This window comes from Colletotrichum karsti, assembly GCF_011947395.1.
Source record: "Colletotrichum karsti strain CkLH20 chromosome Unknown Scaffold11, whole genome shotgun sequence".
In the NCBI taxonomy this organism is placed as follows: Eukaryota; Fungi; Ascomycota; class Sordariomycetes; order Glomerellales; family Glomerellaceae; genus Colletotrichum; species Colletotrichum karsti.
The window spans coordinates 275,511-303,137 of record NW_024065911.1 but is presented as its reverse complement, the minus strand read 5'-3'; the positions used below and the strand labels follow the sequence as shown (position 1 = coordinate 303,137).

The 27,627-nt window shown below is 50.4% G+C and overlaps 3 protein-coding genes across 3 annotated transcripts; 1 reads left to right on the top strand and 2 right to left on the bottom strand.

Moving 5' to 3' along the window:
• Nucleotides 1–15,739: 15,739 nt before the first annotated feature.
• Nucleotides 15,740–17,188, bottom strand: CkaCkLH20_04218 (arginase family protein; the record flags this gene model as incomplete). Its single annotated transcript, XM_038886937.1, has 6 exons — nt 15,740–15,996; nt 16,051–16,201; nt 16,256–16,397; nt 16,449–16,575; nt 16,637–16,910; nt 17,132–17,188. 6 exons carry the CDS (start codon nt 17,186–17,188, stop codon nt 15,740–15,742), a joined length of 1,008 nt encoding a protein of 335 aa, XP_038747641.1.
• Nucleotides 17,189–18,291: 1,103 nt separating this feature from the next.
• On the bottom strand, nt 18,292–19,654 carry CkaCkLH20_04217 (Rieske domain-containing protein; the record flags this gene model as incomplete). The annotated part of the gene is made up of 3 exons (XM_038886936.1): nt 18,292–18,903; nt 18,984–19,279; nt 19,345–19,654. 3 exons carry the CDS (start codon nt 19,652–19,654, stop codon nt 18,292–18,294), a joined length of 1,218 nt encoding a protein of 405 aa, XP_038747640.1.
• Nucleotides 19,655–21,742: 2,088 nt separating this feature from the next.
• Nucleotides 21,743–26,739, top strand: CkaCkLH20_04216 (uncharacterized protein; the record flags this gene model as incomplete). The annotated part of the gene is made up of 3 exons (XM_038886935.1): nt 21,743–21,817; nt 21,876–23,541; nt 26,276–26,739. 3 exons carry the CDS (start codon nt 21,743–21,745, stop codon nt 26,737–26,739), a joined length of 2,205 nt encoding a protein of 734 aa, XP_038747639.1.
• Nucleotides 26,740–27,627: the final 888 nt, after the last annotated feature.

Here is a 27,627-nt window from a genome sequence, read left to right as displayed (position 1 = left end):
GCATCTCGATTTTTTCATATTTCTCTTCGGGAAAACCAGGGAACTAATTCGAATTTGGCCAACGAATAATGAACAATTAACACGGTCTGCATCACGGTACGCAACCCAACATTGCACAGCATCCCTCATCCCTCACCGGTCAAACATCCCCACAACCCTTCGTCCTCTCCGTGCCTCCCTCCACACCACAAGATCCCCCCATCCCTCCGATGACAGAGCAAGGCAGTTCGTTTCACCGCAGCACCAAGCAGTTCGGCAACCAACCCTGGTGACGTGTGGTAGCGCGAGCCACTAAAGAGAAACCTCCACTCCTTCCCTGCAGCCCTCAAGCAATTTAGCCCACTTCGTTTTTTTGGCCAAACTCGGTACATGGATGGGGCGCGCCACCGCCGTGGGAGCGGAGGGAACAGGCAAGCTCCCAAGGCGCGCACCTTTTGACACTCGGGCTTGTCATCTCATCTAAGTGAAGGGTGCGTGCAAAGGAGGTGGTGGTGATGTGTACGTGTATGTTATGGTTGTGTGTGTGTGCCCAATACCTCGACGATGCAGAACATTCAGCAGCTGCGTAACCAAAACCTTGGAGGGGCAACGCGTTCGTATTGCAACACACTCAGCGAGTACGACACAAAGGTTGATGAGCTGGTAAAAAGATGCTAGGTAATAACTTCATTTTTCCCCCCTCTTTCCTCTCTCTTGCGAGGTATAGACGCCCCTGTACTGTGTGTCCCAAAGGCATCCGGTTTGTGGTTTGCAGTAGGTGGTATATACAGATGGTTTCCGCTCTCGTGTGTCCCCATCCCGAACCAGAACTCCCAGATTCCTGGTTTCCGTATTCAGGGAAGGGGGAACTTGCAGGGAAGAGGAGGATGTAGAAAAAGAAGATCCTGCGCGGGAAAACGGCCATATATCCCCATGGCCGACATAAAATATGCAAACAACCGATACCGTCCATGCCCTGTTGAAAGTCCTTCTGAAGGTACACCCGAATGAAAGGATGCATCGATGCATAAATCTCCCAAAAAACTCCTCCCGAGACAGCGAACTTGATGGACTACTTGCCGGGTGAATGCTGCACTGCCGTCGTCAGGCCCGTCCACCAAGTATGCGCGAGACTGTCCGTAGTCTGGTGGTTAAAGTTGATAGACCACCAAGACCACCACCACCACCAGACACCGCAACCCGGAGCCAAGATAGACGCGGCTAATGCAAGGCCGCAAGAACGGTGTGGTGCCTCTCCCTCCCCCTGCCTTGGTAATGGGAGGGTGCGGAGAGGATTGTCATCGCGTGTCGGTCGACAGGGGGCCTTGGGCTGCCGGGGCCATGGTCGGTCGGTCGGTCGGTGTGTGTATCTGTGTAGGCGCCCGAATAAAGTTGAGTAGTCCACGACGCCGTCGCTCTTTTTCCCTTGCGGTCCATTCCGCCGTCTGGTATCGTAGTGCTGATTGTGTGTTTTTTCTGGTGTAGTAGTGTTGTTTCCTTCAAGTGGTTGAGACCCGATGTGCTGTTATTTCCTCCCGTCTCTTTGATGTAAAAAATAAACCCTTCGCTTTCCTGTCAAAACGCCCGTTGCAATGCTGTTCCATGAAGTCTTTCCCATAAAAAAATGAATTTCTGGCCGAAGAATCAAAACGCCGTGGTCGATGTGCCAGGTTTGCACCTGCTGGAGAACCGTTTCCTGTCCCGCTTTTAGAGACGCCTCGCTTTCTCTCGCTGATGATCCGGGACCGTTGTTGTTAGTCCAGTCGCTCGTGAATTTATCCCGTCCGCCCCATGAATGTCCGGGATAGTTGATGGTGTCGCGTTGGTACAACGATTCGCGTGTCGCGGGAAAAGGCTGCGTTAGTGCGAACGCAGCTTCGTCGTAGACCGGGGTCGTCCTCTCTGCAGCGGCTTCGCAGTAGTGTGAGGCAGGCCCTCCTCAAATCCTGGAGCGTCGAGAATTTCGCCAGTGTAGTGTGTGTGACAGCCATCATGTGTAAACCGCCTATCCCGCTGAAGAAAACACAAAAGGGAAAAATAGGACATGTCGATGAAGAGACCCCGCTCTTGAGGAGCTCATTCCGAAAAGTCGGGGGTGCATGGTAGACGAGGCGGGCTTGTTTGGAATGCGAGATGTGATAGACCGAGTACGCGAGGTCCCGGATCTGCGCTCGAGGTCGAGTATTGTGCCGAGGGGGCGGGAGCTTTTACAAGCCGATGGGCGTGTTGTTGCGTCTGATCATGTTCTCCCAGGGAATCGGGGCCGAAGGTTTGCATTCACCTGCGAAAGCCAAGCTGTCAGTCAAAGTCCTGCATAATGAAGCGTTTCTGGGGTGCGCTCGCGCGCGCGCAGGTGATGTTCCTGTGCTGTGCTGTGCTGCCTCGGAGACTCAAATTATGCTGCCTACGAAGACCCATGCCAGACCCATTCCCAGGTGCTTGGAGCTCGGGTGGGGTGGGAATGAAGCAGAAGGGGACTTTTTGCAGGAGCACAGAGACAACCCCTGCAGCGCGGCATGTTGGGAAGAAACACCGCCCGAAGAGCGCGAGGCGGGATGGGAGGGATGTGTTGAGAGCATCATGACATACTGCAAAGTTCATCTCCCCTGTTTAGTTCGCGTTAGCTTCATGTCTTTCGGAAAGTCGCAAGGGAGAAAAGAGTTGGCTTGGTTTTGGAAGATCTACGGTGGCAGACGGGGAGAAAAAAAAGCAATTAGAATGTGACGTACCTGTACTCGAAATGCGTGACGCACGGTTGACAGCGGTGCTGTGTACGGATGTAGACCACACACCAGCGCGAGACGATATAACGCTTGTGAGAGCAGCGGAATTCTCTCTGTAGAAGCAGAGAGTCAGATCTGAAAACCCCCTGACGGGAAAGCCCAAGGGTAGGATGCTTACTTGAGTATAGTCGCACATGGTTTGGCTGTGACGACGTGGTGATACCGTGGGGAGAGAGTAGATCGGGGGCCGGGTTCGGGTGTAAGTCGAAAGGAGAGTGAGTGCGTGGGCAGTGAAGGCGAGAGAGCGTGTTGCGCACGACAAAGCGGGAGGGTGAGGGCGACGGCGGTTTAAAGAGAAGAAATCGACAAGGTTTTCGAGTGGCTTCACACACAAGCTATAGCGTGATGAAGGCTTCGTAAAGGAAAAGGTTGGTGGACGAGATGTGTATTTTAAACTCCGAGGTTCGTTGAGACGTGGACGAGAGTTGAGGTGGGTGAGAGGTAACACTTGTATATGGCGGCGCGTTGCGCTTTGGGGGCAGAAAGGAATGATCCGAATGAATTAGAGTGGGCAACGCTAAGCAGCTCGAACCCACGCAGAGAAGAAGACCATGAGTCCGGGATCAATCTTGCAGGGCCTTGCCGGTCCCTATTAGATAGATGTACAATGTATCTGTACCAGCTACGTCCGAGGCATGTAAGGAAGACAAGACGAGTGGCTAGCAGAGACACAACAGAGCCACCGACCTGACTGAGAGCAACCCGAGCCTGAACCTGGCTCGTTGGACCCGGGACCTGGACTTGAGCCTGAGCCTGAGCCTGAGCCCGAGCAACAAGTTACATACACACAAGCCAGGCCCAGGAGAAGGGAAGGGGAGGGGCCCAGCCAGAACTGAAGGGCGGGTGGGCAAGACAGGACAAGACAGGCATCCTGGGCCAAGGGCCCAAAATTCCGGCATCCCATGTTGCTTGCCCGGAACCTGGTTGAAGGCGACTGACTGATTTTACCCATTCAGCAAGCCATTCAGCAACCCATTCAACAAGGCGATCGGGCAGGAAAATATGGGTAAAGGTATAGAGACCACGACCCAGAGGAGGCTGCTCATCATTGTGTTTTCAGGCTCTACAAGCTCATCGTTCGTTCCTCAGGCTCAGGCCGGGCCGAGAGACAGAGAGAGAGGGGAGGGGGGTGTAAGATGAGTTTTGGGCCGTCTTGGGGGAGTGTGCTGCAGTGCGCAGCGTGTTGTGTGCAGTGTGCTCCAAGTCAAGTACCGTTCACCGTGCTTGCTGCACAGCATTGGCGGCTCACGTACGGGGTAAAATGACATGAAGGTCTCCGAGACCCTTCGCCCTGGATTCGCTCCCTGGCACTGGCACGTATAGAGTGTTCCCAAATTGTGGAACAAGTTTGTGGATTGATTGGAACTATAAGTATATAATAGCTACCTATACTCTACCCTACCTAGCCTATTCTATACCTATCCTATATAGCTCCTATTAGTATTTATATTATACCTATCTCTTATCTACCCTCTATAGGAAATTTTAACTTCTATTACTCTATAGGTTACTATACCCTCTAGTATTTTATAGAGGTTAATATACTATTAATTAAATAGTTAATTAACTTTAGCTATATCTTTAAATATAAGTAGCGCCTTTATTTACTTAAATATATTTTTAATCTTATTAATCTTATATAATTATTATTTAATAAGGCCTATTTAGCTTTAAGTAATAATAATAGCTAAAATATAGAGACTTTATAGCTTAAAGGTAGAGGGGATAAAAATATTCTAAATATTTATATATATATATATATATATTTGTTATAATAAGTATATTAAGAAGGAATAGTTAAGATATCTTAGCTTAGTTTAAGGATATATAAGAGGAAGTTTATAATTTACTATATTATATTATAGTTAAATTTAGCTCTCCTTATAGCTTTAGCTTAACTATTAAGGTTTATATTATTTAAGTCTTATTATAACTTCTTAAGTTTAAGGTTTTATCTATTTAGTTATAGTAGATAGTAGCTACTACTAAGTTTTTATTATTTCTTTTAGTATAGAAACCTTCTTTACCTATTAGGCTTAAAAGGTTACTAGTATAGAGTGTTCCGTCCGTTTCTATTTCTGATACTCCGTTTCCTCAGGCCGTCTTTCGGTCTGGTCTCGTCCAGTCTGATCTGGTCTGAGCTGCTCAGGTATGTTGGAGATGCTGGCAATATCGCCCCCAAAGCCACCAGCGAGGCGATGTTTTACTCAGCGGTGAGTAGAAATGACAACCAACGAAGGACTGACTTGGCCACCGTCCCTCTATTCTTGTCTAGACCTTGCCGTAGGGCAGTCTGCCCAACCTTCTGGTTACTGACGCTATTTGACGCCAGGGATGATCCTCCTCGCCGGACGGTCGCAGAGCAGCAGCGAAACAGGCACCGGCCGGCTCCTCCCCTGGGAGTTGCGTCTTCTCCGGCTTCTATTTGACGGAGACCAAAGTAGGTCGAAGGGGCACGCAAAGCGGGAGAGCCAGTGGTGTTGGACTTGGGATGAGCGGTGGTGATCCTTGGACTCCAGGAACTTGCGCCATGCCGGAAAGGGGACGCCAGAGGAAAGAGAGTTTTCTCACTGTGCGAAGCTAGCCCCCTTGGGACGCTTCGACGGGGAGCTCCTCGTTAGCTTCGACGAGGTACCGTCCTGCTGTCTGTTCTGTTGCCTCTCTCATGGTGCTTTCCCCTGTCTGCACTCCTCTCACCAATTGCAAATCGTTAATGGGTCCCCAGACACATGACTGTCGAAGGGAGTTTCCAAGCAGGGATTATGGAAGCAGAGAACGTGCGTTCTCTGCGTGCCATCAACGACCCAGAAACCGCTCTGTCGCCAGCCGGGGGGCCCTCGTCCAAAGAGCCTGGCAGCATTTGCGGGCTGGAGCGTCCCGTATGAAGTGAAAGGTGGGAAACAAGGCGATCCGAGGGCAAGAAACGGCCCTGACGACAGAGAGACGTGGAAATGGGGACGACGCTGAGGGGCAGAGGGTACGAATACCACCCCGAGTTGCTTTCTTCATTGACAAGTGAAATGCTCCGTCAGCTCAGTCGTGTGCTCCAGATGCCAAACAGGGATGACGATGAAAGCCGAAGGTTAATGTAAGAAGTACCTGCGTGTGCCAACTAGACACCAGCACGCTGTATGCGACGATGCGCACGCTGCTGCTTCTGCTGCGTACACAAATAGCTCCCCGCAATCGCGTCAGGGCGAACAGAACAGCCAGGCGTCAAGCGCAGCGCTGCGCAGCAAGACAAGGGTCGGTAGGCGCAGAGGCAATGGTCGACGTGGGCTTGGCTTGATGATTGACTGGCAAGTTGCAACAGGCACTGGGCAGTTCAAACAGTTCCCCTTGCTAGTCTCTAGCATGGCCTTTTTTGGTGGTGATTCTGGCCCTTGTCGCGCGCCACCTGAGTCAAGCAACATTTCCTGCATCTTATGGGACTTTGGAACCTCAACGACGAGCATCATGGCTGTCGTAGCCCAGGTAGTGTTGTTCGTGAAGCGTGGAGCGACCAGCTGTAACCTTTTGGCGGGGAAGAGAGATTGATTCCACGCATCATCGGGCATAACTGCTTCAGGGCTCGGAATAAAAATCCAGGGAAGAATGGTACAAGAAGACGCCAAGTTGATGTAGTCCATGTCGCCGTCGTCTTGGAGCTGCACTGCACTGCACCGCACCGCACCGCACCGTTCATGCGGACTGACCGTGGACTGGGGTTGTCTTATGCGTGCCCATCTTGTGTAATAGTGCTCGTAGGGCTCAGGATGGCGATGTTGATGCCTCGACAGCATGATCGCCTTGCGCCTTGCGTACGTCAATTTCGCCAACCGAACCACCGGAGCTCATTGAAGAGGAGTTGGGGGAGAAGGATTTGCGGACGGAAAGACGCCGCACGTGGCGATGACCTTGCCTGACGGAGATCATCATCGACTTTGTCAAGCCGAAACGATGGAGAAGCAAGTTCGTGCCACATACTGGCGCTTCTCAGGAAGATGGAAGATGAGCGGCGAACCTCGCCAAAGACGGACCCTCTTCCATCATCCATCCGGACATGCAGTACTAGCTCTCAAGGTGCCGACGCTAATATACCTAGTGTTGTCGTAGCTGCAGTTGCAGCTGCAGCCTTGCATCTTATCCGGGCTGTTGGAGACTCCGACGCAGATACCTTCATCTCCGACGAGATAAGGTCACCGCTTCTTCTTTCTGGCTGACGACATCTTCCCAGATGGACTTTGGGCATTAGCCGACCATCGTATTTGCCGGGATCGCCATCTCTGGTCCCACGAATGAGTAATTTGTTCTGTTGTTCTTCGAAAACGACAACTGACTCTCTCCACTGTTCGCAGAAGCGACTGCCAGGCACTCCATTAGTCCCATTCTCGGGCGCGTTTCAACTTCGCCTTGACTTCGTTTTGCTCTGCCAAATGCTCAGTGTTCTCTCTGGCCCGACGGCATCATCCCTTCACCACGTGGAAACGTCATTTCGAGAAGGCGACATGTCGTTCAACGGTGGTCCCGTCACCGTTTACAAGAATTCGGCCTACCCGTCAGCCCCGGGTACTTGCCGTCCGGCCCCGTTCCCGTGCCTATTGTATAGCTGATGGGTGTTCGTGCCTCGTGTTCAACAGGGAGCTCGCCCGTCTCTCATGATGGGGTCTTCCTCGTTGAAAAAAACAACAGCCGTCTGACCCACCACGGCTAAGGCTTCGATCCCACCATGGCGCTAGGGGTTTGCCAGTTCTTCTGTTATGAAAGTCAGTTGAGTTGCAAAGTTGCATCTTCGACATGAAGTCGAGGTTTCGACTTGCTCTCGACTCAACAGGCCTGCATCGGCATGTACCGACTCTTTTCGAGATAGAATTCGAACCATCTGCTTTGGCCCATGTCCCATCCAGGGTTGCAACCACCGTGCGCTGCCTGCCCGGCGGCTGCAATGGAAATCACAACGATCAAACCCTCGCAAAAGCTTCAGCCCCAACGGTTTAACCTCATTATACTTTTTGTTTTATCCGGCGACGTTGCACGGAATGGCAGGCCAAGTTGACGTCCGCTGACTTGTTGCAGAGAGCGTCAAATTCTTCATGTTCGGCACCCGCGGCTGTCCGATTTCGAGGGAGGTCCGCCAGAGCATCGTCATTCGTCCTGGATAGCGAAGGTCAGTCGAATAATCGGGTACTCTGTCTGCGAGCTTCGCGTCTCCTCTAAATTGACCCATTTGCTCCTCTCTGGCACGTCGTCTCAATACCTATCACGATCGACAAGCCATCCGTCACGTGGCGAGCAGGCGTCAGTGTGACTCCCATGCGTGCTGCTTTGACCAGGGTGTGAACTCTGAGTCTCAGTGAAGGTCATTCCTGAACTCCAATGCGCTTTGATGAGAGGTTAACCCTCTCGTCTCTCAGTACAGAGTAGTACCTGGCAGGCGGGGTTGGGCGTGACGAAGACCCGAGCGCGCTGTTGGAAATTGCCAGAATTGGCCAGTGTCGTCGGCATATTGCGCAGCTGTCTCAAGCCATTGCCCGGGGTGGTTGAATCTGATACCACACCGACATGTTCAACCGATGTGTCGCGATTAGAGAACGACCGTCTCGTCGAGGCACCAATAGCACCGGTTGGTTGACAGTCTGCAAGGAGGCCGGTATATTTCCTTCTGCCCGAGCCAACCAGCAAAATGCAATCCACGGGAGGATTCCAACGGCCGAGTTCTCTGTAGAGTAGGCAAAGGCGCCCCTAGCACCAGCCCTGGACTGTTTAAACTTTTCGAAGGGACCAGCATGCGGGCGTCTCGCAAATCCTCTTGACCGCAAAGAGAACTCGATGAGTCTTTCAATCCACACTCGGTCAGGCTGGTTCCAGGGGTTCTGCCCCGCTGCCGTTGTCACGAGTGGCCGTTGAGGGCGTCCAAACGGAGACGTTGTGAGATTGAAAGCTGGCGAGTCAGGTGAACCCTTGCCTTGAAGAAACTGGCCTTCCGGTTGGAGCTTCTAGCTCCGTTCTAGCGTCCGCACAGGGGTGTTGAAGAATTCGAGGCCGACACCACCTTCGAGAGACTGGAGTTGTCGAGAATTTGTCTTGTGACGCGATTGCCTTGACGTTGATATTGAAGCCAGCCAAACAATCCGTGAGACATTTTCCAGACTTTTGATGACTGTGAAACATGCTATCTTGCGATCGTCGGTACAGGATGGCTTCATCAGTGGCCCATCAACAACTTTTTAGTCGATAGCGCCGAGTAGGTCGACGGCCATATCCGGGTGGGACTGGATAATGACAAGCGATTTCCGCCTTCTGCTTGAAGAAAAGGGACTTTGGATCGTGGCCGTTTCTGGCGAGGTGTACCATAGCAGCCTGCCCTGTTTCCGCGCGTGGGTGTTCAAGTAGCGCCGTGGATCATGACCGGCCGTTCCGTCCCTGCGGTGCAGAAATTTCTGGCGACTCTGGCGATGGCAATGAGCAGGGAGGGCAGCCTTCGCCATTCGCCATCTTTCCCATGTAAATCTCGTCTAGAAGCACAAGGGCTGATTTGATCCAGCTCAGAGTAAAACGATGGTATGACCCAACAGCCCGGCTCATGAGCATCGGTGGCTAGCTCCAGTGCCGTTTTATCCCAGCCAAATCAGGAGTTGCACCAATCAAGAGCGTCCCGAGTGGCCGTCTCTGCGTCCCAATGGCATGGATTCGGAATCTGATTCGTAAAAGGCTTGCGGGCTGTATTTCCGATATGGATATTTTCTCTGGGGCTTCATTTAACAACGCCAGAAACCACCGTTCCTTAACGGTGGCTGAAAGGGCAAAGTTGAATGGTTTGCGATCGCTAGTTCTCAAGTCAACTGGTCGTGAGAAGTGGCTGTGAAGGATCGTAACTTGGTCGATCGCGCTGCGGAATGCATATGCCTGTTCACATCGCTTCCCAAGAGGATGTGCATTGTGTTTTCGACCAAGCTGAGAACCAGAACGACAGCTTTTCTGGTCGATCGTCCGGCGCAGTCGTCACCGACTCCCTGGTGGCTGAGACGGAACCCCTGGGCGGTTTTTCTGACGCCTAAGCCAACACCATACACGAGTCTTTCGGGCTCACGCCGACGCCATCTCGACTGCTCGGCGAGCCTACTGCAATTCATCGTGAAGGCTGTGCGGCAGTTTGGGGAAGACTTAATTACCGGTGACGAGTCACTGACTCGTTACCTGGGCGAAAACAGCAACAGCCATTGTTTGATTGCTGCATTTCTCGTGTGCTTTGCACCGAAGAGCTGGCCCGCCGGCCCGTTCCCGTGTGTGTCTGTCCATGTGGAGAAGACAAATGACACCAGGCGGGCTGGTTGCCGCCCCAGCTGTGCCATGCTGCCGGGAGCGTGTGTCCCTCGACAGGCCGTTGAAACTTCGTCTCCTTGCCGACTCTGAACGGGGCGGAGGTGTCCGGCGTTGCCCATGTCTAACTCCAATGATTGGTGTTTGGCTATTGTGAGGTCTCCATCGGGTCATTTCACACCGAATCCGTCGAGTTGATTGGCCGAACGGAGACACTTCACCGAGATCCGATATCGTCGTCAACGGGCCTCTTCGGCGAGAGACTAGGTGCTTTCGGCGAGAGGTAGGCTGATGTAGGATCTGGACTGGGAACCAGACTTAGATGATAACTTAATGGAAAGGAATCGTCGACAAGCTGCTGGGGTTATCGGCATATTCTTCGGATCGTGTCCGATCCCCCGTAGCCCAGACTCCTGCCGGAATCGCCCTCGCTGGATGCCTCTCTTGTTAGTCTGGAGAATTCCACTCGTTGAATGAACGGTCGGTCGTTGACTCGCGGATCGTCCCTTGTTGCTGCCCAACTACATGCGTACTCCAACGCATCCCCCATCCGCAATATCGACCCACGGTGCCGTTCGTTCGGATCTATGCCCCATGATCCATATGAAGCTGCGGCATCAAAAGCAGATCGCAAACGGGCTGGCCAAGTGTGGGAAAACGAGATCATATCCCGAAAACGGAGGCTGAAGTGGAATTTGCTGGTTCTTGTGTTCCTGGAGGGCAGTGACGGCCTCCTGATATGTTGGCAAGATGAAGAGCAAAACCACCGGGGACGTCCAAATCGATGGGTGACTCCCACAGGAAGGGATAACGGAGCCGGCAGCAAGAGTAACACGAGTTGATACGAGCTCTCGTCGAACAGAGGCTTCAACGATGGATCTTCTGGAGACTTCGTGCTCCTTGATGCCCTGGACAGCGTGAACGGAATCTAGGACTGTATGTTTGAAGGTCCGATGTATCGGAGTGTCTGAAAATGGACCGCACTAAGCTCGATGGCGAAATCATCCATAATCTGTATTGCGAGACCGATGGTACCGGCAATTCCGCGGGCAGTTCTTGGTTCTTGCGGAATGCCGGTGAATAGGGGAAGTACTCTGTCCAGCCATCCCATTGGCGTGATCGGAGTCCGCCTGAGGTCGATTGGCTCGTTACCCCATGCCGAAGGGTGACTTTCGTGTTCGTAAATGGCAATCCTGAACGTTGCTGTCATATTAGCCACGGCTTCAATGATAGACCGGTCCAGACATACGCATGGAGGTTTGCGATATCTGTTGCCAATATCGGTGTGGTGTGACCTTCGCAGACCTTGCGCGGACATAGCAACGGAGCGAATATCCGTGCTGACGAAGGTTGAAATGATGGTGTCGTTACACAAAGGCTTGCTGCAAATGTTCAAGCATTCTGGCAGATTCCACGCGCTGTAAGCTCGGGGTTTGGTAAGAGATCCAACAGACCCCTTGTTGTCCTGCTGTGGTTGTTCAATGTTGAAATGAGATCAACAAGGTTGAGATGCATTGGCAAAAAGGAAAACGAGGATTTGGAAGATTTGGAAGTTATCAACCTGAGGAAAGAACTGACGTTATCTTGAAGTAACTAACAGAGAAGGTACAGCTGGCGGTTCGCGCTTCTAGGGCAGGAAGATATATGTTCTCAGAGAGCCAGGGAAGAAAGAGCTACCCTGGCCTATGTACTCAAAGGCTGTGTTTCCTCCACTCATAAAAAATAGACTACACGTCAATAATATAGCTAAAGTAACGCTTCTTTAGTTGGGAAAAGAAAACAGCCTATAATTGCATTGTTCCCTTGGCTGCGGACAGAAAGCAAATAAACCTCTGCAGATTCACTTACACCAACGGCATGACAAAAGCATCAGCAAAACGAATAGTAAAAGACATACAACACCAGGTATTCGCTGGTCGTCACCGACCCAACTACTGATCCGGCCCTCACTGGCTTATCTATGGGAGAGCGGACGGGATCCCGAGTTTTCCAATGGGTATGGTCGTATGTGCTTGAGATCGGCGACGAACATGCTCAAGAACCTCCTCGGCCGGGGTGGCCATCAAACAACATCACAACGCGTCTTTTCTCATTGTATTGTTGAGCAGCGCATGGTAATACCCCCCCGGTGCGTCGTCCGGGTTTACGGATTTCTGTACATCCACTCTGGACCAACCCCATTAGCCTCTTCGCCTCCTTTCCTGGCAGTTGCTCCCTATACTCCCGACCCGTTCTCATGTGTTCTTCATTTGCTGTTCTATGCTATTAGACTCGTTTCTCGATAGGAGATGTCGACTCTTTGCTTGCTTCAATGTAACAATGCAGGGAGTCATAGTCTGATGTCATTAAGTGTGACCTTTGACCGCAGTGCATGCCGTATTTCATTCGCTCTGGTCCTCTCAACTTTCACCGGTGTCTCAAAATACGAAGCGAACCTGTGAATGAATCAGACTCGTAGCCAATAAATTCCTCTCTCTTTCTTTGTGTCCCATTCAACCTGGTCATCTTTGCCCGATTCTATGCGGCCTCGAGGCTTTAAGCGCTCTTGTATTACGCACCACAGACCACTTTCGAGGATTCTGTCTGATGTAACACATCGGCGGCAACTGGTATCATACCGGCATAAAAGGTGACAGCTTCCCAGGGGCATCGGTAGAGGGGTTTCATTCTCTTGAACTTTGCTTCTCGGGACTGTCGTTACCTCACCTCATCTCATCAGGGCCGGCTTCAGCAAACTAAGTCCTGAGAACTTTAGGTCTGACATAAGTCATGGCAGACCATTCGACCGAGATGAACTCTTTGTCAGCGGCAAATTCGAGTCCTGCAAACTCTCGTCTCGGGAACACGTAAGTCCGTCATATACATCAGCGGAAGAACCGTAGAACTAACCAGAGCAATACGGCAGTCGCGTGTATCTCACGAGATACGTTCCTACGCGTCGTCAAGAAGCTGAAACTCGGTCGTCATTCCATACTCAAGAAGAAGATGGCGATGAGAATGACGACGAGAATGACGATGAGGGCGATTGGATCCCGATCCCGATCGAGATCAGAAACACAGAGCGGGTGGACGTGGAAAACATCAACACCCCAGGCGCTGAAGACGAGACTGGCAGGTGGATTCATATACCCGTGAATAATATCGATATCGTTCAAGTCGTTAACGCTTTTCCCGTCCTTGGCATCTTGGTTACTAACACCTTAGTGGCAGAGATGTATAGAAGTTCTGGGTCACCGCGGTCAAGCAAGGCGGCTTCGTGACGAATGGAGTCAGAAACTTCGTCCAACGCACGTTGTGCCGTCTCATATCTGGCCCGCTCATGCTTGGAGCGTGGATCCATCCATAGAGATCGAGAGGCAACCTGTTGATTCAATGCCGGGAGTTTCAGGCCCAGCAACTGGTCTCTCAGGCTTTGTATGCATACCTTGAACTCTGGACCAAACATGTGGTTTAGTTCAATGATTCCAGGCTTTTCTGCTAACTGGTGTGCCATAGGCCCCATTCCTGAATTGGGAGCTGTTTGAGAACGTGCAGGCGGCAAGAAATCGACTTCAAGGCTCGCGGTTCTGCCATCAACGTAAAACACTCCATGAATTCTTCTACAGCAGCCTTCGAGATCTAGAAACTCAGAACTCGCAACATACGGTTGCAAAGTGGACAGGAGATGATGACAGCATGCAGATGGGGGAAGACGGTCGAGAAAGCGCAGTTCAGAACAGTTTTGTCATCATGGCAGATCAACTTTGGATCTGGTGGATAGGCAAAGGTAGGTAACACACCTTATTGGATTCATCAATTTATCTAATCTGCAATAGAAACGATAATTACTTGTTTCCCAAGCGAAGATCCCCTAATCGAGAGTACGGACACCCCGTCATCTTTAAACACCATGGCTTCAGTGTTACAGTCTCCCGATATGAGAATCTGCTACACTGCACTTGACTTGGCAACCATAATTCTTCTGCACTCTTTCATCCGCCCGTTTGTAGGAACACAGACCGGATACGGTGGTGTTCTGTCAATTTTTCGCCTAGCAGTTACCAACAAAGTAGGTCTTTTTCGACGAGATTCGCTGAGGGATAAAAATCAGGCTTACATGTTCAATTGCCGTCAAGGCTACTCGCTATAACAAATTACTCCACAGATTTTGGGGGCGAGCCAGCGGCACCTCAACTAGCAATACGTCCACGAAGTATGAAGGAATGGAGGAGCTTAAGCTTGTAGTGGAGTTGGAGGATCTCGTGGACGAGCTGACCATTCTTCTGCGGCTATTGGAGCAACAACATGATGTTATCAGGCAATTTTTGGAAAAATTGGGCATGCATCATGAAGAAACGGTTGCTCACCATCGTCTAGAAGTGGGCAGGGGAAAGATTGAACAACAGATCTCAACTATTGAGTCGCTCATTTTGGACGCGGAAAAGGTTCACGGCATGGTAAGTCTCCATTCGAAGCCTGCTGGGTTAACTCCCCTCTCCTTACTCAAGTGAACTGGAAGAGCTTATGATCTATCAGGTGCTTAGACTACTCGGACTGGAACAGAATATCGCAAGCCTTGTAGAAGCCCGGATCGCTACCAAACATGGACGAACAGTTATGTTGTTCACTATCATCACGATCATATTCGTATGTAAATCTATGCATGTGTATACATCGACTAGTGTGCTTACCTCCATAGCTGCCCTTGTCCTTCTTCACCTCATATTTTGGACAGAACGTGCGGGATTTGACCGGTGACAATGAAAATCCAACGTCGGGCGACCTTTGGAAAACAGGAGGTTCGTTCCTCACACTATTACCAAGATTATCATTCGGGCTGACATCTGACACTACACAGGCCCAATCTCCGCAGTCGTTATTGTTTTAGCTTTGGCGACATCCATATTTACGATGTATCCCGATGAATCGATCCATGGGATCTTCCAAGCTATGAAGCATGACACCCTGGTTTGGCTTAGAAGGCTCAGGAAGAAGGAGACAATACAGGACTCGAACGTTTAAGCCGCAAAGGCGCGGATTCCCATTCTAGGATACAAGGGCTGGTTATCAGACGGATACGCAGAGAGGTAGCCGGAATATAAGGATTGATGAATAGATAAGAATAATCGTTTTGACTGATTTACGTGTGCGAATTAGCTACTGATGTCCTATGCTTGTATGTGATAGATAAATACGCAAATGTTTGAGAAGGGATTTATTGTATTGTAGATTGACAGGATGGAAGAGGCAGAAGTACCGTGAGAGGTGGAAGCCGCTGAAAGCATGCATATGTTGGGCGGACGCCGGCGATAATGGCACAAGAAGCAAGAAGTACTGGCTTGGGAAACACACAGGGGGTTTGAAGGAGCACGTTTCAGAGTATTGTATCGTTGACAAACCAAAGGAGCTCAAAGATACCAATACTATGGTGGTATGGAAGGATTGGATATATCCTGTCGAGACATGCAGGCGCTTCTTTGTCCTGTACCGGTTCAATACGACCATGTATTATCCCCATGCTGAAGGTAGACAAGGCCAACCCTTTTGACGTCTTTCTCAAGCATACAGCCATATGATAAAGAACTACATCTTAAAGAGCGCCCCGACCCAAATAGGATGAGAAATTTTCCAATAGGCTTGTTCGAATAGGCTTGATCGTATGTGGCAGGGCACCCTCCCGAGATGGCCAGCAAACCACATCACAACTCGTCTTTCCTCCTCGGGCCGCTCTCAAACCTTCTTTTCTTAGTCATTCCCGCCAAGATGTCAATGATCAAGTCTGCAGCAGCCACAGAAGTCGTCTCTGCTGCTGTGTCGTATGGCGGACTGACTTCTACAACGTCTGCGCCCACCATGTTGAGACCCTCGAGGCCTTTCAGAAACCGCTTGAGTTCTCGAGTAGTCCAGCCACCCGACTCCGGCGTCCCAGTTGCCGGAGCAATGCTGGGGTCCAAAACTACACCCCGGATCTGAGTAGATGCATGACAGGCCAGCTAGGGGCGGGGCTTACCATCAATGTCGATTGACAGATACACCGGTGTATCGCCAACAGTCTTTAGAACCTTGTCAACGATGGCATTCATGCCAATATCGTCAATCTCGTGAGCTTCAATTATGGTGAAGCCTACGACGTCTCTGTCGATTACGTAGTCGTTTGGGCTCTGACATTGTCAGTCTTGTGTCTTTCGGGTGATGGGAACGTAGAATTGACGCACAAACAGCTTCGTCCTCAAGCCTCCATGAATGCTGGTTCCTTTGCTCACACATCCTTCTCGACTCGCATGCCAGAAGAAGGTACCATGGGTGATGGCTGACTGGTTTGACACGATGCCTGTGTATCCCTCATACGGATCCCATCTTGACGCGCTGTTCAGTCATGGCCATTCCTAGCAGAATTGAAACACATACGTATCGAGATGAGAGTCTAGATGTATGACAGAAACCGGCCCGTACACGGTTTTCAAGCTACGAAGAATTGGAAGAACGATGGAATGATCTCCGCCGAGGCTGATAATTCTCGGATGCTCCCAGTCATCTGCCACCATCATTAGTCACCACGACTTGATGGGCGGATCATGAAGATTACAACAACATACTCTTCTCTGACGTCTCATGGTAGAGAATCTGGCGATATGCCTGCTCCATCTGTTTGAACGCGTGGCTGGCGTCGAAAGGTGTAATGGGAACGTCGCCGCAGTCAATAATCTCAAGACCCTGATCATATGGGTCGACTTCCCAGACGGTGTTGTAGCTGCGACCTTTCTTTTCCCTCGAGGATCCAGCACGGATGCCTCTTGGGCCGAAACGAGCCCCTGGGCGATAGGAAGTCGACGTGTCGTAGGGAAACCCCAAGATTGCGATGTCAAGAGGCTGTTGAATGTCAGATATACGCTATCATCAGGTGTGAAGAGGGTGCTTGCTTTGTTGTGAGACTCAGATAGGCATCGTTGCCACTCCAGGTGAGCAAAGGTTACTGGTTGCGAAAACGGAAGATCCTTATCCAGATCTTGTCTCAATGTCAGCGAGGCCCGCAAGATGTCAGACAGAAATATTTGGTAACCTTCGATGGGATATTGGTAGTCTGGACCAACATTCAGAGCAGCGCTCTGAGTCGTCAGACTCAAGATGAGGATGTTGCTCAATCTCATTGTTGCGGTGGAATTAGCGAAGGATGACTTGGATGGGATAGTGTGACGAGGGAAAGATTAGAACCTCCTTCTAAACATTCCAAGATACGACCATGAGAAACTCGTCTTCAGATGAGGGGCTTGCATATCATTCCCCGACCTACGTCTGATGTTCTAATATGCTTATCATTCACTGCAGCCGGAGACTTCAGACCCCACTTCCCAACCGACATCTCGGGGAAAGATGCCGGCAGCGCCAAACGCTAAATGACGTAACAAGAGATAAGTCGGATTCTTCCCCTTCCGTGTATGTTTCAACATTAAGTGATTGGGTTCTCGTTCGAGGTGCTGCTGAAAGCGTGAACACTGATCCTGCTGTCGTATGGAATCTCTTGGCATACATAAAGGACCTCTCGCGGGGCTTGGATGGAAACATTCTTGAATCAGATTTAGACCATTATGTTACGACTCCACATCAGATATTATCGAAACCTATTAAGGCAGAGTATCACAACCGATATCTACGTTGGACAGAGCTAGCGTCCGGTTCTTGAGCGGCCAAGACTGTTGGGATCACGGAAGCAGAACCTGGAGAAGAAGAGGCAGCATGTTGCTGACCCAAACCAGAGGTCTTGTATGTAAATCTCACACGGTTTCTATCGCAACTCAATCCCAGACAACAGTGATTCAATTATTGAAGACATATAAAGCTAACTTTGTAGTGGGTTTGGTATGAGAGAGAGGGCCTGGTCTAAGGAGGCAGCGACTACTTGCCTCTCAAGCAAGAACAGAATCGCTACGTCTTGTGCAAACGTTCCATCTTGTTGCTTAAAGCCATCATCATCTGAAAACGGGACCTCTTATTGCTAAATATTTCGAAGTCCTCATGAACTCGGCAATTACAACCATCACATTATCCCAACAAGGAAGTCTTTAAGCTGCTTCATCATCCTTGTACACAGTCATAGGTCAACCAGCATAAACCGTGCCTAATTCGAGGAACTGCTGCAAACGAACGTTGTTCTGCACTTAATTGAATAGTTAGGGGGTACATTCTGCAGGAGATTCCACATCGGAACAACTTGAATACATCTCAAATCCTGGCCTCATGAACTGTTCGTTGCTTAAGCGGCAGCTTCGGCAGCTGCTCGACAAGCACAAATGTCTCCACAGAATTTCTCCTCGACACTGATGCTCGGGTGAAGCTGAGTGTTTCTTTTCGCAGGATAGATCTCGGCTCGAGCCTTCTTCTCGGCCTCCCAATGCTTCTCAAGGTCTTTCTTCAGGAGGCGCTTGAATGCCATCGTGCCCGATTCGCGGGTCGAGTGCAACGGACCGTTGACGAAAACGTTGTTGACAAGGTTCTTCTGGACGCCATTCATGAGGTGGTAATCCTCGATCTCGATGCCCTCGAAGAACTCTCCGGCGCGATCAAAGTGCTCTCGCGGCGAGTTCTTGTTGCGATACACCTCATACTCGGTGGTGACAGTGGTGGGAGTTTTGGGGACCACGCGCATCAGGAACCAGTACGGTGTGGAGAGATTCAGAGACGTGTTCGGGTAGTTGAACGTGAAGGCACCATTCCCGAAGAATTGAATATCTTCAGCCTTGATGTCATCTCTGTTGGGTGGGAAGTGCTCCATCCGTCCCTTATCGGGGCCCCTGGTCTCAACAGAGTAGCGATCGAGATTCGTGATCTTTGTGATGCCAGGATGAGATGCCTGGCAGTGGTAGCACTATTCAGGTCACAACGTTAATACCGTATATAATCAAGATCGGAGAATGTCTGATAATCATTCACCGCAGGCTTGCTTACCTCGTTATAGTTCTCACCGACCAGCTTCCAGTTGTAGGCACCATTTGTGGTCCAAGTGCGCTCGTAAGTGTAATCATCAAGATTGAAGTCCTTGAAGCGCTCTTGCTCGTCAGTGCCCCCATTGAGCTCTGTCCAAGGGATTGGAGTCTCCGAGGCGTCGAAGTTTACCCAGATGAGACCGAGTCTGTCGATGTGGGTGTGGATGGAAAAAAGGCTGTAATCCTCCTTGCGGAAGTCCTCGACCTCATCAAACTTGGGAGCCTTAGCCAGCTTGCCAGAGAGACCGTAAGACCAGCCTTCGAAGATAGCAATTAGTCAACGGATGTGACACAGAAAGCAAAGTAACATAGTTATGACTAACCATGGTAGCCGCAACTCAGGATCATCTTCTTGCCCTCGCGACCGTCTTTATCCCCGAGAATGGGATAGGCACGGTGGCGACAGACATTGTGGAATGCGTGGATCTCGCCCTGTCTGTCCTTGATAAGGAAGAAGTCGAAACCGGCCATCTCGAAGCGGAGGAAACTCCCAGCCTCTGGCAAACGGGAACGATGGGTGGTCATCAACCAATGCTTGGAGAAGACGGCTCGCTTCTCGAAGTCGAAGAAAGCAGGCTGGTGATACCAGGAGGCTGGCATGTTGCCCTCGGGAATCTTTAGAGGCACAGACATTGTTGACTGATGAAAGTAGGTATTCGCTTGAATCAGTTTCAAGTTTTTTAGAAGCTCTTAGATCTTCTGTGTGTATTTCGATAGTCTTCAAGGCCGGACACTCAATCAAATTCTGAAAGCGTGGGCACATGGGCCAATTTAATAGCCCGAACAACTTAATTCATAACCAAATCATGCGGACCTCATGGGCAAATAGGATGTTGTGAACTATATGTTCTGAACGATGTGAAGTACATAAGTCTACAACATCTTCGAGTTGGACTGGAAGATGAGGAGTGCAGGAGGCTAGGACAAATCTGGGAAATAAGGCTCAATCAACGCAGCGTCGTTGGTGTATCAAAATTGCCGATATGGCATGTTGATACAGCGCCCAAACCCGTCTCGTTGAAGAGCTTCTGAGCTGCGAAGAGAGCGATGCTTGCACGTGAGTATAGTTGCCTCATGTAACAAATCATAAGGAGGTAGTTACTCTCATGTTGCAGCAAGAAACGCAGAGCTCCCACCGGCTAGCCTGAAACCTTTGGGTCTCACGTTTCTTTCCTAATATGGCATTCGTCCAAATAATAACCAAGACATCAGATACCTTATCTGAACGGTCTCTCAGTAGCTTCCCCAATTGGTTTAGTTCTGCATGATTGCCAATCACAGTCTGGCTATTGAGAAAAACTCCAGGCTTCTCATTCGCCTCAGACAGGTTGTATCGATACAATCGAAGACGAAGACGCAACAGAGAAATATGAATTTGTATTTCAAGACATAGGAAAATTATACCAATTCAAGCCCCGCATTCAAATCTAAATGGTCTTTCAGCTTTTTAGGCTACGTTCCAAAAGTTTTGGTGCGGTCAATACCTCTGAGGGGCCTGGATCTATTGCATGTGAGATTCAACAGCGGTATCAGGTACCCGCTACTTTTGAGATGACTGTGGATGTCTCGCGGCCTTTCGAGAGAGCTGCAGCGTTGGCCAGTATGGTCAGCATGGTCAGCATGCACGAATGACAAGATCGAAGGGCGCCTTACGTTCAGGCAGAGACGTTTCCCCGCACCAGGCTGTGGTTGGAACTTGGCAGGTGATGAGCATCTTGACTTCATCCTAGCACCAACCATTCTCGGCGCGTTTGAGTTGAGTCAAGCCGTCTTCTTGTGACAACTCAACGATGGATATCGCACGCTTGTGTGGGGAGGACGTCGAGGTGAATTTTGCGCCTGTGCGTCCTCCGAAGAGACAAAAAACCCGTCACAATAACTACACCATCGCCTGGGTCTGCGCGTTGTACCTGGAGATGACAGCAGCTATCAGCATGCTAGACGAAGAACACGACAGTTTGCCCATGCCAAACGAAGACACGAACACCTATGTTCTAGGGAGAATCAAGCAACACAACATTGTCATCGCCTGTCTACCACTAGACGAATATGGCACAAACAATGCGGCAAACGTTATGGCCAACGTAACACGGTCCTTTCCATCCATTCGGGCGGGCTTGATGGCCGGAATCGGAGGTGGCGCACCGAGCCAGGCCGACATCCGTTTAGGGGACATCGTCGTCGGAACAAGAGTAATGCAGTGCGATTTTGGCAAAATCGTACGAGATGGCGAGATCCAACGAACGGCCATTCCAAAGTTGCCACCTTTGTTCCTCAGAACAGCTCTGTCGGCCCTGCGAGCAAAACAAGACCGTCAGAAGAACAACATACCGTCGATTATCAAGGAGAGGTTCGGCGAGAACTCAGAATACTGTCGGCCAGACTCATTAGACCTGCTTTTTCCCCCGACGTACGATCACGTCCCCTCAGGCTGCCCCGGTTGTACGTCCTGCGACCACTCGAAACTCGTACCGCGCAGCAAACGAGCAACAAACGAGCCGCATATACACTATGGTGCAATGGCTTCGGGCAATCAAGTAATGAGAAGTGCCTCTCAGCGGGACAAAATCGCCAGGGAACTAGACATTGTTTGTTTCGAGATGGAAGCAGCCGGCTTAATGGGGAATTTCCCTTGCCTTTGCATACGGGGAATTTGCGATTACTCGGACTCTCACAAGAGCAAAACGTGGCAGAAGTATGCGGCTGCAACTGCGGCGGCATATGCAACGGAGCTGCTTGCAATTTTGCCTGGCGCTACGCCTGCCTGGCACCATCATGTATCAGAACTTCATGTTGGTAAGTACTACTGCGGTGCCAAACTTAATTTTAGACCCGGACTCACACACTGTTCTAGGTCAAGAAGTCTCTCTCGAACGATTACCAGCAAAAGCTGCTAGAGACTCTCAAGTTCGACCAACTGGACTCACGGCAGTCATCCATTAAAGTTGCCCATGCCAAAACCTGCCGCTGGCTTTTGAAAAGTCGCAACTATACAGCCTGGCGCGATCCCGAAAAGCTGAAGGAACATCACGGCTTCCTATGGATTCGCGGCAAGCCAGGGTCAGGCAAGTCCACCATCATGAAATATGCCTACGCGAACATGGCTCGAGCCTGCGGAAAGCAAGCTCTCATAGCTTGCTTCTTTTTCAACGCCCGCGGCGATGAGCTAGAAAAGACAATGGAAGGGATGTACCGATCTCTACTTTTGCAGTTACTGCAGAGCTATCCCGATCTCCAATCTGGTTTGAACGCTACATGGACGGATACTACCGTCAAAGACAACAGCAATCACATGTCTCTCGATATTCTCAGAGGTTCATTCCGCGCTGCTGTCCTCAAACTCGGCAAACGCCATTTCACATGCTTTATTGATGCTCTCGATGAGTGTGACGAACAGCAAATAATGGACATAGTTCCGTCCTTCGAAGATCTGGCCGAAGAGGCAGCAGATGAAGGTATCGAGCTACGAATCTGCTTTTCCAGTCGTCACTATCCCTACCTTTCCCTTCGAAACGGGATTCAGCTGGTCTTAGAAGATCAACCAGGTCATACACAAGATTTGGCAAACTACATTCAAAGTCGTCTTCGCATCTCCGACCACTCCCTCAGTCAAGAGCTACAGACCGAACTTCTCGATAAGGCTTCAGGTGTCTTCCTTTGGCTTGTTTTGGTTGTTGACGTACTCAACACGGAGTACGCACAGGGCGGTATGGCGTTAAGAAAAAGGCTGGCAGAAATACCCGGCAGCCTGCACGATTTATTCAGGGATATGCTCAAGCGCGACAACACTAAGAGGGAAGAGCTCCGCCTCTGTGTTCTCTGGATACTCTGCGCTGAACGTCCATTGACACCTGAGGAATTCCGTCATGCTCTATGGGCTGGATTGTCACCCAGGGGCCTTGCAGACTCCGAACTCCCCGACGTCTCATCCGCTTCTACTGACAGCACAAAGACATGCGTCGTCGGTACATCAAAAGGCTTAGCGGAAATTACCAAGGCTAAGCAGCCTACAGTTCAATTCATCCATGAATCGGTTCGCGACTTTCTTCTCAAGTCTGGGGGTCTTCAGGAGGTGTGGCCAGACTTGGGATACGATTGGAAGATCCCGAGTCACGAAATTCTCAAGGAATGTTGCTCCGCGTATCTCAAGAACCAGTTGGTACGGGACCCAGTCCTGCAGCTGGATTTAGAGGCCGGTAACGCCACGACATCAGATGTCTCTCGAAGATATCCTTTCTTGTATTATGCCAGCCAGTACTCACTCTACCACGCTGACGTTGCTGCGGAGGGAATTCCTCAAGACAAGTTTCTATCGGGTCTTGTTGTCACAGAGTGGATCCGAATTCTCAATCATTTCGAAAAACATTCAGTGCGAAAATACACCACAGCTGCCAGCCTTCTCTACATTCTGGCAGACAAAGGCTGCTCAAAGCTCATTCGAACTTGGCTGAGAGATAATCCCAAGACTGAGATACGCGGAGAGCGCTACACACTGCCTTTCTTTGCTGCTGTCGCGAGCGGTAATAAGGATTCGGTTGCCGCTATCCTGGGCCTTGCTTCGATGATCCATGACGGCGTTGACGTTTTAGAAGGCCTGAGTCACAAAAAGGACGACACACGTCTCGTTGGCAGAACCCCATTTACTTGGGCTGCTCAGGAAGGTCGGATTGGAATCGTCAAATTTCTGCTTCGATGGGGAGCCAACGTCATGCTGGCGGATGATCAATCCCGCACCGCTTTATCAAGAGCAGCTGAGTGTGGCCATGAGGCTGTGGTCTCATTCCTGCTTCAGAATGGTGCAAGTCTGAGCGTTGAATCTGTTGCAGAACACAAAGCATTCCGCCAAGCTGCGCAAAATGGCCAGAAGACAGGTGTGAAGCTGTTTCTTGACCTGGGTCTGACACCAAATACACAGTACAAGTGGGAAACTGCACTTTTAAGAGCCTGCCGCTTTGGTCATAAGAATGTGGCAGAGCTTCTAATCGAACGCGGGGCTAATGTGAACAACTTATCGGGACATGAACTGGTTTCTCTGGTTGAAAAAAACGTTGCAATGGCATTTTTTCTCTTTGAGAAAGGGGCAGACATAAATGCGACTAGTAACTACTTTCTAGATACAGCACTCCACAGCGCACTCAAGAAAAAAGACACGGAAATAGCACAGCTTCTCGTTGAGAAGGGAGCTGATATTCACAAACGCAATCGGTATGGAGAAACAACCCTCTTTCGCGCGTTTGACAACAGCTTGCAAAAAATGGTAACGCTTTTGGTCGAAAAGGGTGCAGATATCAAGAGCAGCATCAGTGGTGTCTCTTTTTCAAGAATCAGTGACCAGAACGGAGTAGCTCTGAAAGACGGCGATGTGGAGTTAGCTAAGCTTCTCATCGAAGGAGGCGCAGAACTTGTGGATATGCTCAGAAACCCTCTCAGCCCGATGGATAGGGCTATGCGCGATGAACCTAAGACTGTAGCTGCACTGCTACTTTCGAATGGAGTGGATCTGGACGCTTACAACACTGAAGGGAAAACAGCTCTGATGGTAGCCTCATATTATGAACACGAGATCGGCGTGAGATTTCTCTTGAAGTCAGGAGCCGATCCGAATCGGAGTGGTGGTGATGGAATGACGGCTTTGCATGAAGCCTGCCGCAGCTTTCATGATGTCAAGAACATGGAGATTGTTACGCTTCTTGTTGAGCACGGAGCACGTGTAAATGCCATGAGTAGCAGTGGAAAGACACCGCTAGCCGAGATCAGGAGCCGGGGACTTGCATTCGCTTCTTCTCCAAAAGAGAGGGAAATTGCATATTTCCTTCGTCATAAAGGAGCTGAGGTATTATGGTAGTAGTTAATGGACATGTCAAATACATCCAAGCGAAACAGGAGAACACAGGGTGGGCAGTACTACACTATCTACATATAAGTTGCAGTTGTAACTAGGGTCGGTCAGTGATCACCGTGACCAAGTTTTTCATGAGAGGCCGTGCCCCAGCTCTTTGCAAGATCCAGGCCTCCTTCTAGAGAATTAGATAACATCATAAGATTATGGAATGATAAGAAGTCGAGTGTTAGGTTGTTTCTTCGTCAAAACCAGTGCAACGCTGTCCACGTGGTTGTTATCTGATAACTCGCCGCTACCCCGCATTTCTTGTTATCGCGATAGTCTTTGCCTGAATGGGGTAGGTAACATGAGACCACCCGGCTCAGTGGCATACGTACAACTCGTAACTCTAAACAATAACATTCGCTGGGAGGCGAACGGTCCGGATACCTTGACCCTCTCTCCAAGGATCCGTTTGATCACCGGGTCGATTTCCGACGACTTTCTGCCGCGACCTTTGCATGAGGCTCATCTTTACTTCCCAATTCGATATCACAGCAAATCGAGGGCTTACTGCGCAAGCTGGTAGGGAACAGCGGCTGAAACAAGAAGAGATGGCCCCACGAAAGCGTCCGTACCGTCCAAAGGTCAAAGGTTAGCCAAGTCTGAGCGATTTCCATCGTTGAATTACGTCACAGTGTAAGCTGATTATAGATCAGGATGTCACGAGTGCTCAAAGCGTCGCATATCTTGCGACCGAAGGGTCCCCCGGTGCGCCAAATGCTGCGCCAGGGGTCTGAAATGCAGCGGCACCGATGTCGACGTTCGGATTCGCTTCGCTGATGGAGTCAATACCCGCGGCAAGTGGGCAGGCGAGACTATTGAAAGTCTTTGTGAGAAGTAATATGTCCAGATCCGCGCATGGCTTAAGGCTCACCAGCTGACGGCTCCGATATCCAGACGCCAGAAGTCCAAGAAGACGGAGGTGATTAAACACCAACGGCAATGGTCGGACTTCACATCAAACTCTTCACATACGGCTTCCCCGGTTGGAGAATCCCGAACGGAGAGACCGAAATCTTGGGACCTTGATGACATAGGGGGCCTGGATGTTGATGCTGGTGGTTTGAGCCCAGCACGACATCCACAACCAATCGAGGGATTCGCAGCTTCCTCGATGGAGACGGATCCAGAGTCCTCATGGATTTCTCAAGATTGCTGTCAGGTGTTGACATTGTTCAGCAGCCGGGACGATCCACTATCATCCTTTCTCGGATGCCCCCTTACCAGCCCCGCCATGTGGCCTTTGACGGGGTTTCTCGGTGACGATATTCCTCCTTGGAAGAGAAAGCTGCTCTTACACTGTAAGCACCGTGAACTCGTTCTCGCCGGTCAAGTTCCTGGAGGTGGATTGATTCTAACGCCATCTAAAGACTCCGAGCATATTGCCAGCGAGATGGTGGCTATCGATGGAAGCCACAACGGTTGGCGACACATCATTCTTCCCATGGCTCACTCCGATGAGCTGGTTATGAATGCTGTCCTAGCCGTGTCGGCCTTCCATAGAGATGAGATGAAGAAGGACGGCGCTGAGTCGCAATACGCTGTCCAACAATATCATCTCGACGCGGAACCGATATACAGCCCACAAGCTCTGTACGACTTGGTCATTGACGGCTTGCGGCAACGAAGCAACTTGCCAGAATGTAGCAATGAGGCCAATCAAGCTACCCCGGTCGCTGTTCTTGTGCTACTTGTGGCGGCGATGGTGACCAGAATAGAAGACTTTTCGACCATCTTGGGCATGTTACATTCTGCAACCGATGCTCTAGGCGGCGAGCATCAGCTGGAATCAAGCGAACTCGGGAGCTTTCTGGTACGCCAACTGAGGAAGTAGGTTCTTTCTATATTTACTCGTCCTGCTCCTCTCGATACTTGAGTAAGACGGCCTGACCTTGACAACAGAAACCGGGTGTACGCCGCACCATATATAAGCGAGTTTGCGGGGGTCGAAACCCTCGCCTCCCAGTCCCGGTGGAATCAATACTTCGACTGCATCCGGTACTGTTCCCAAGGTGGGAGTCACAACGCATCCGTTGTCGCTGTCATCGCAAACATGATGCAGCAAGCTCACGATATATACCTACAAGGCGTGGCTGGAGCAAAAGCCTGGTCGATCGACAACAATTGCGGTAGAAAAGTTGAAGCGGGACTCGACGAGCGGATTGAAAGGTTCAAACAGACTTTGGAGCAGCTTCCGGAGCGCGAGCCGGGAGCCCACGTGCTTGTCTGGGCAATCTTCATAGTAGCAGCCGCCAGCTCATTGGAGAGCCACAGGGCGTTCTTTCAGGAAGCTTTGTTAAGGCATTATAGCCGTAGCAGATTTGCAAATCTGCTCAGAGGAATACGGAAGTTGCCATACATATGGGCAAAGGCGGATCAAGGGGCGAGGTGGACGGAGCTGTTACCAGAAGCAAGGTTGTTTACCATGTGAGATACCTACGCTTCTGAGCCGGTTCTATGTCATTTGCATGGGAGGATGTTTATTCAACGCTCATAATAATAACCGTTTGCAAATACTCTAATGTTTCACGATATTAGCTAGGCAATACGGAATAGCGTTCTTCGAATAGGCCCGTGACTTGACAACTTGGGAGAATATTGAAGCTCAGCATTTGCAGGGGCATCGATCCCAGTAGGAACGCCTCCTCTTCTATCTACGCAGGGTCCAAATGATAAGTCTTTTCTTCAATTTTGACCTAGAGCTACATCAGATCGCCTCGTA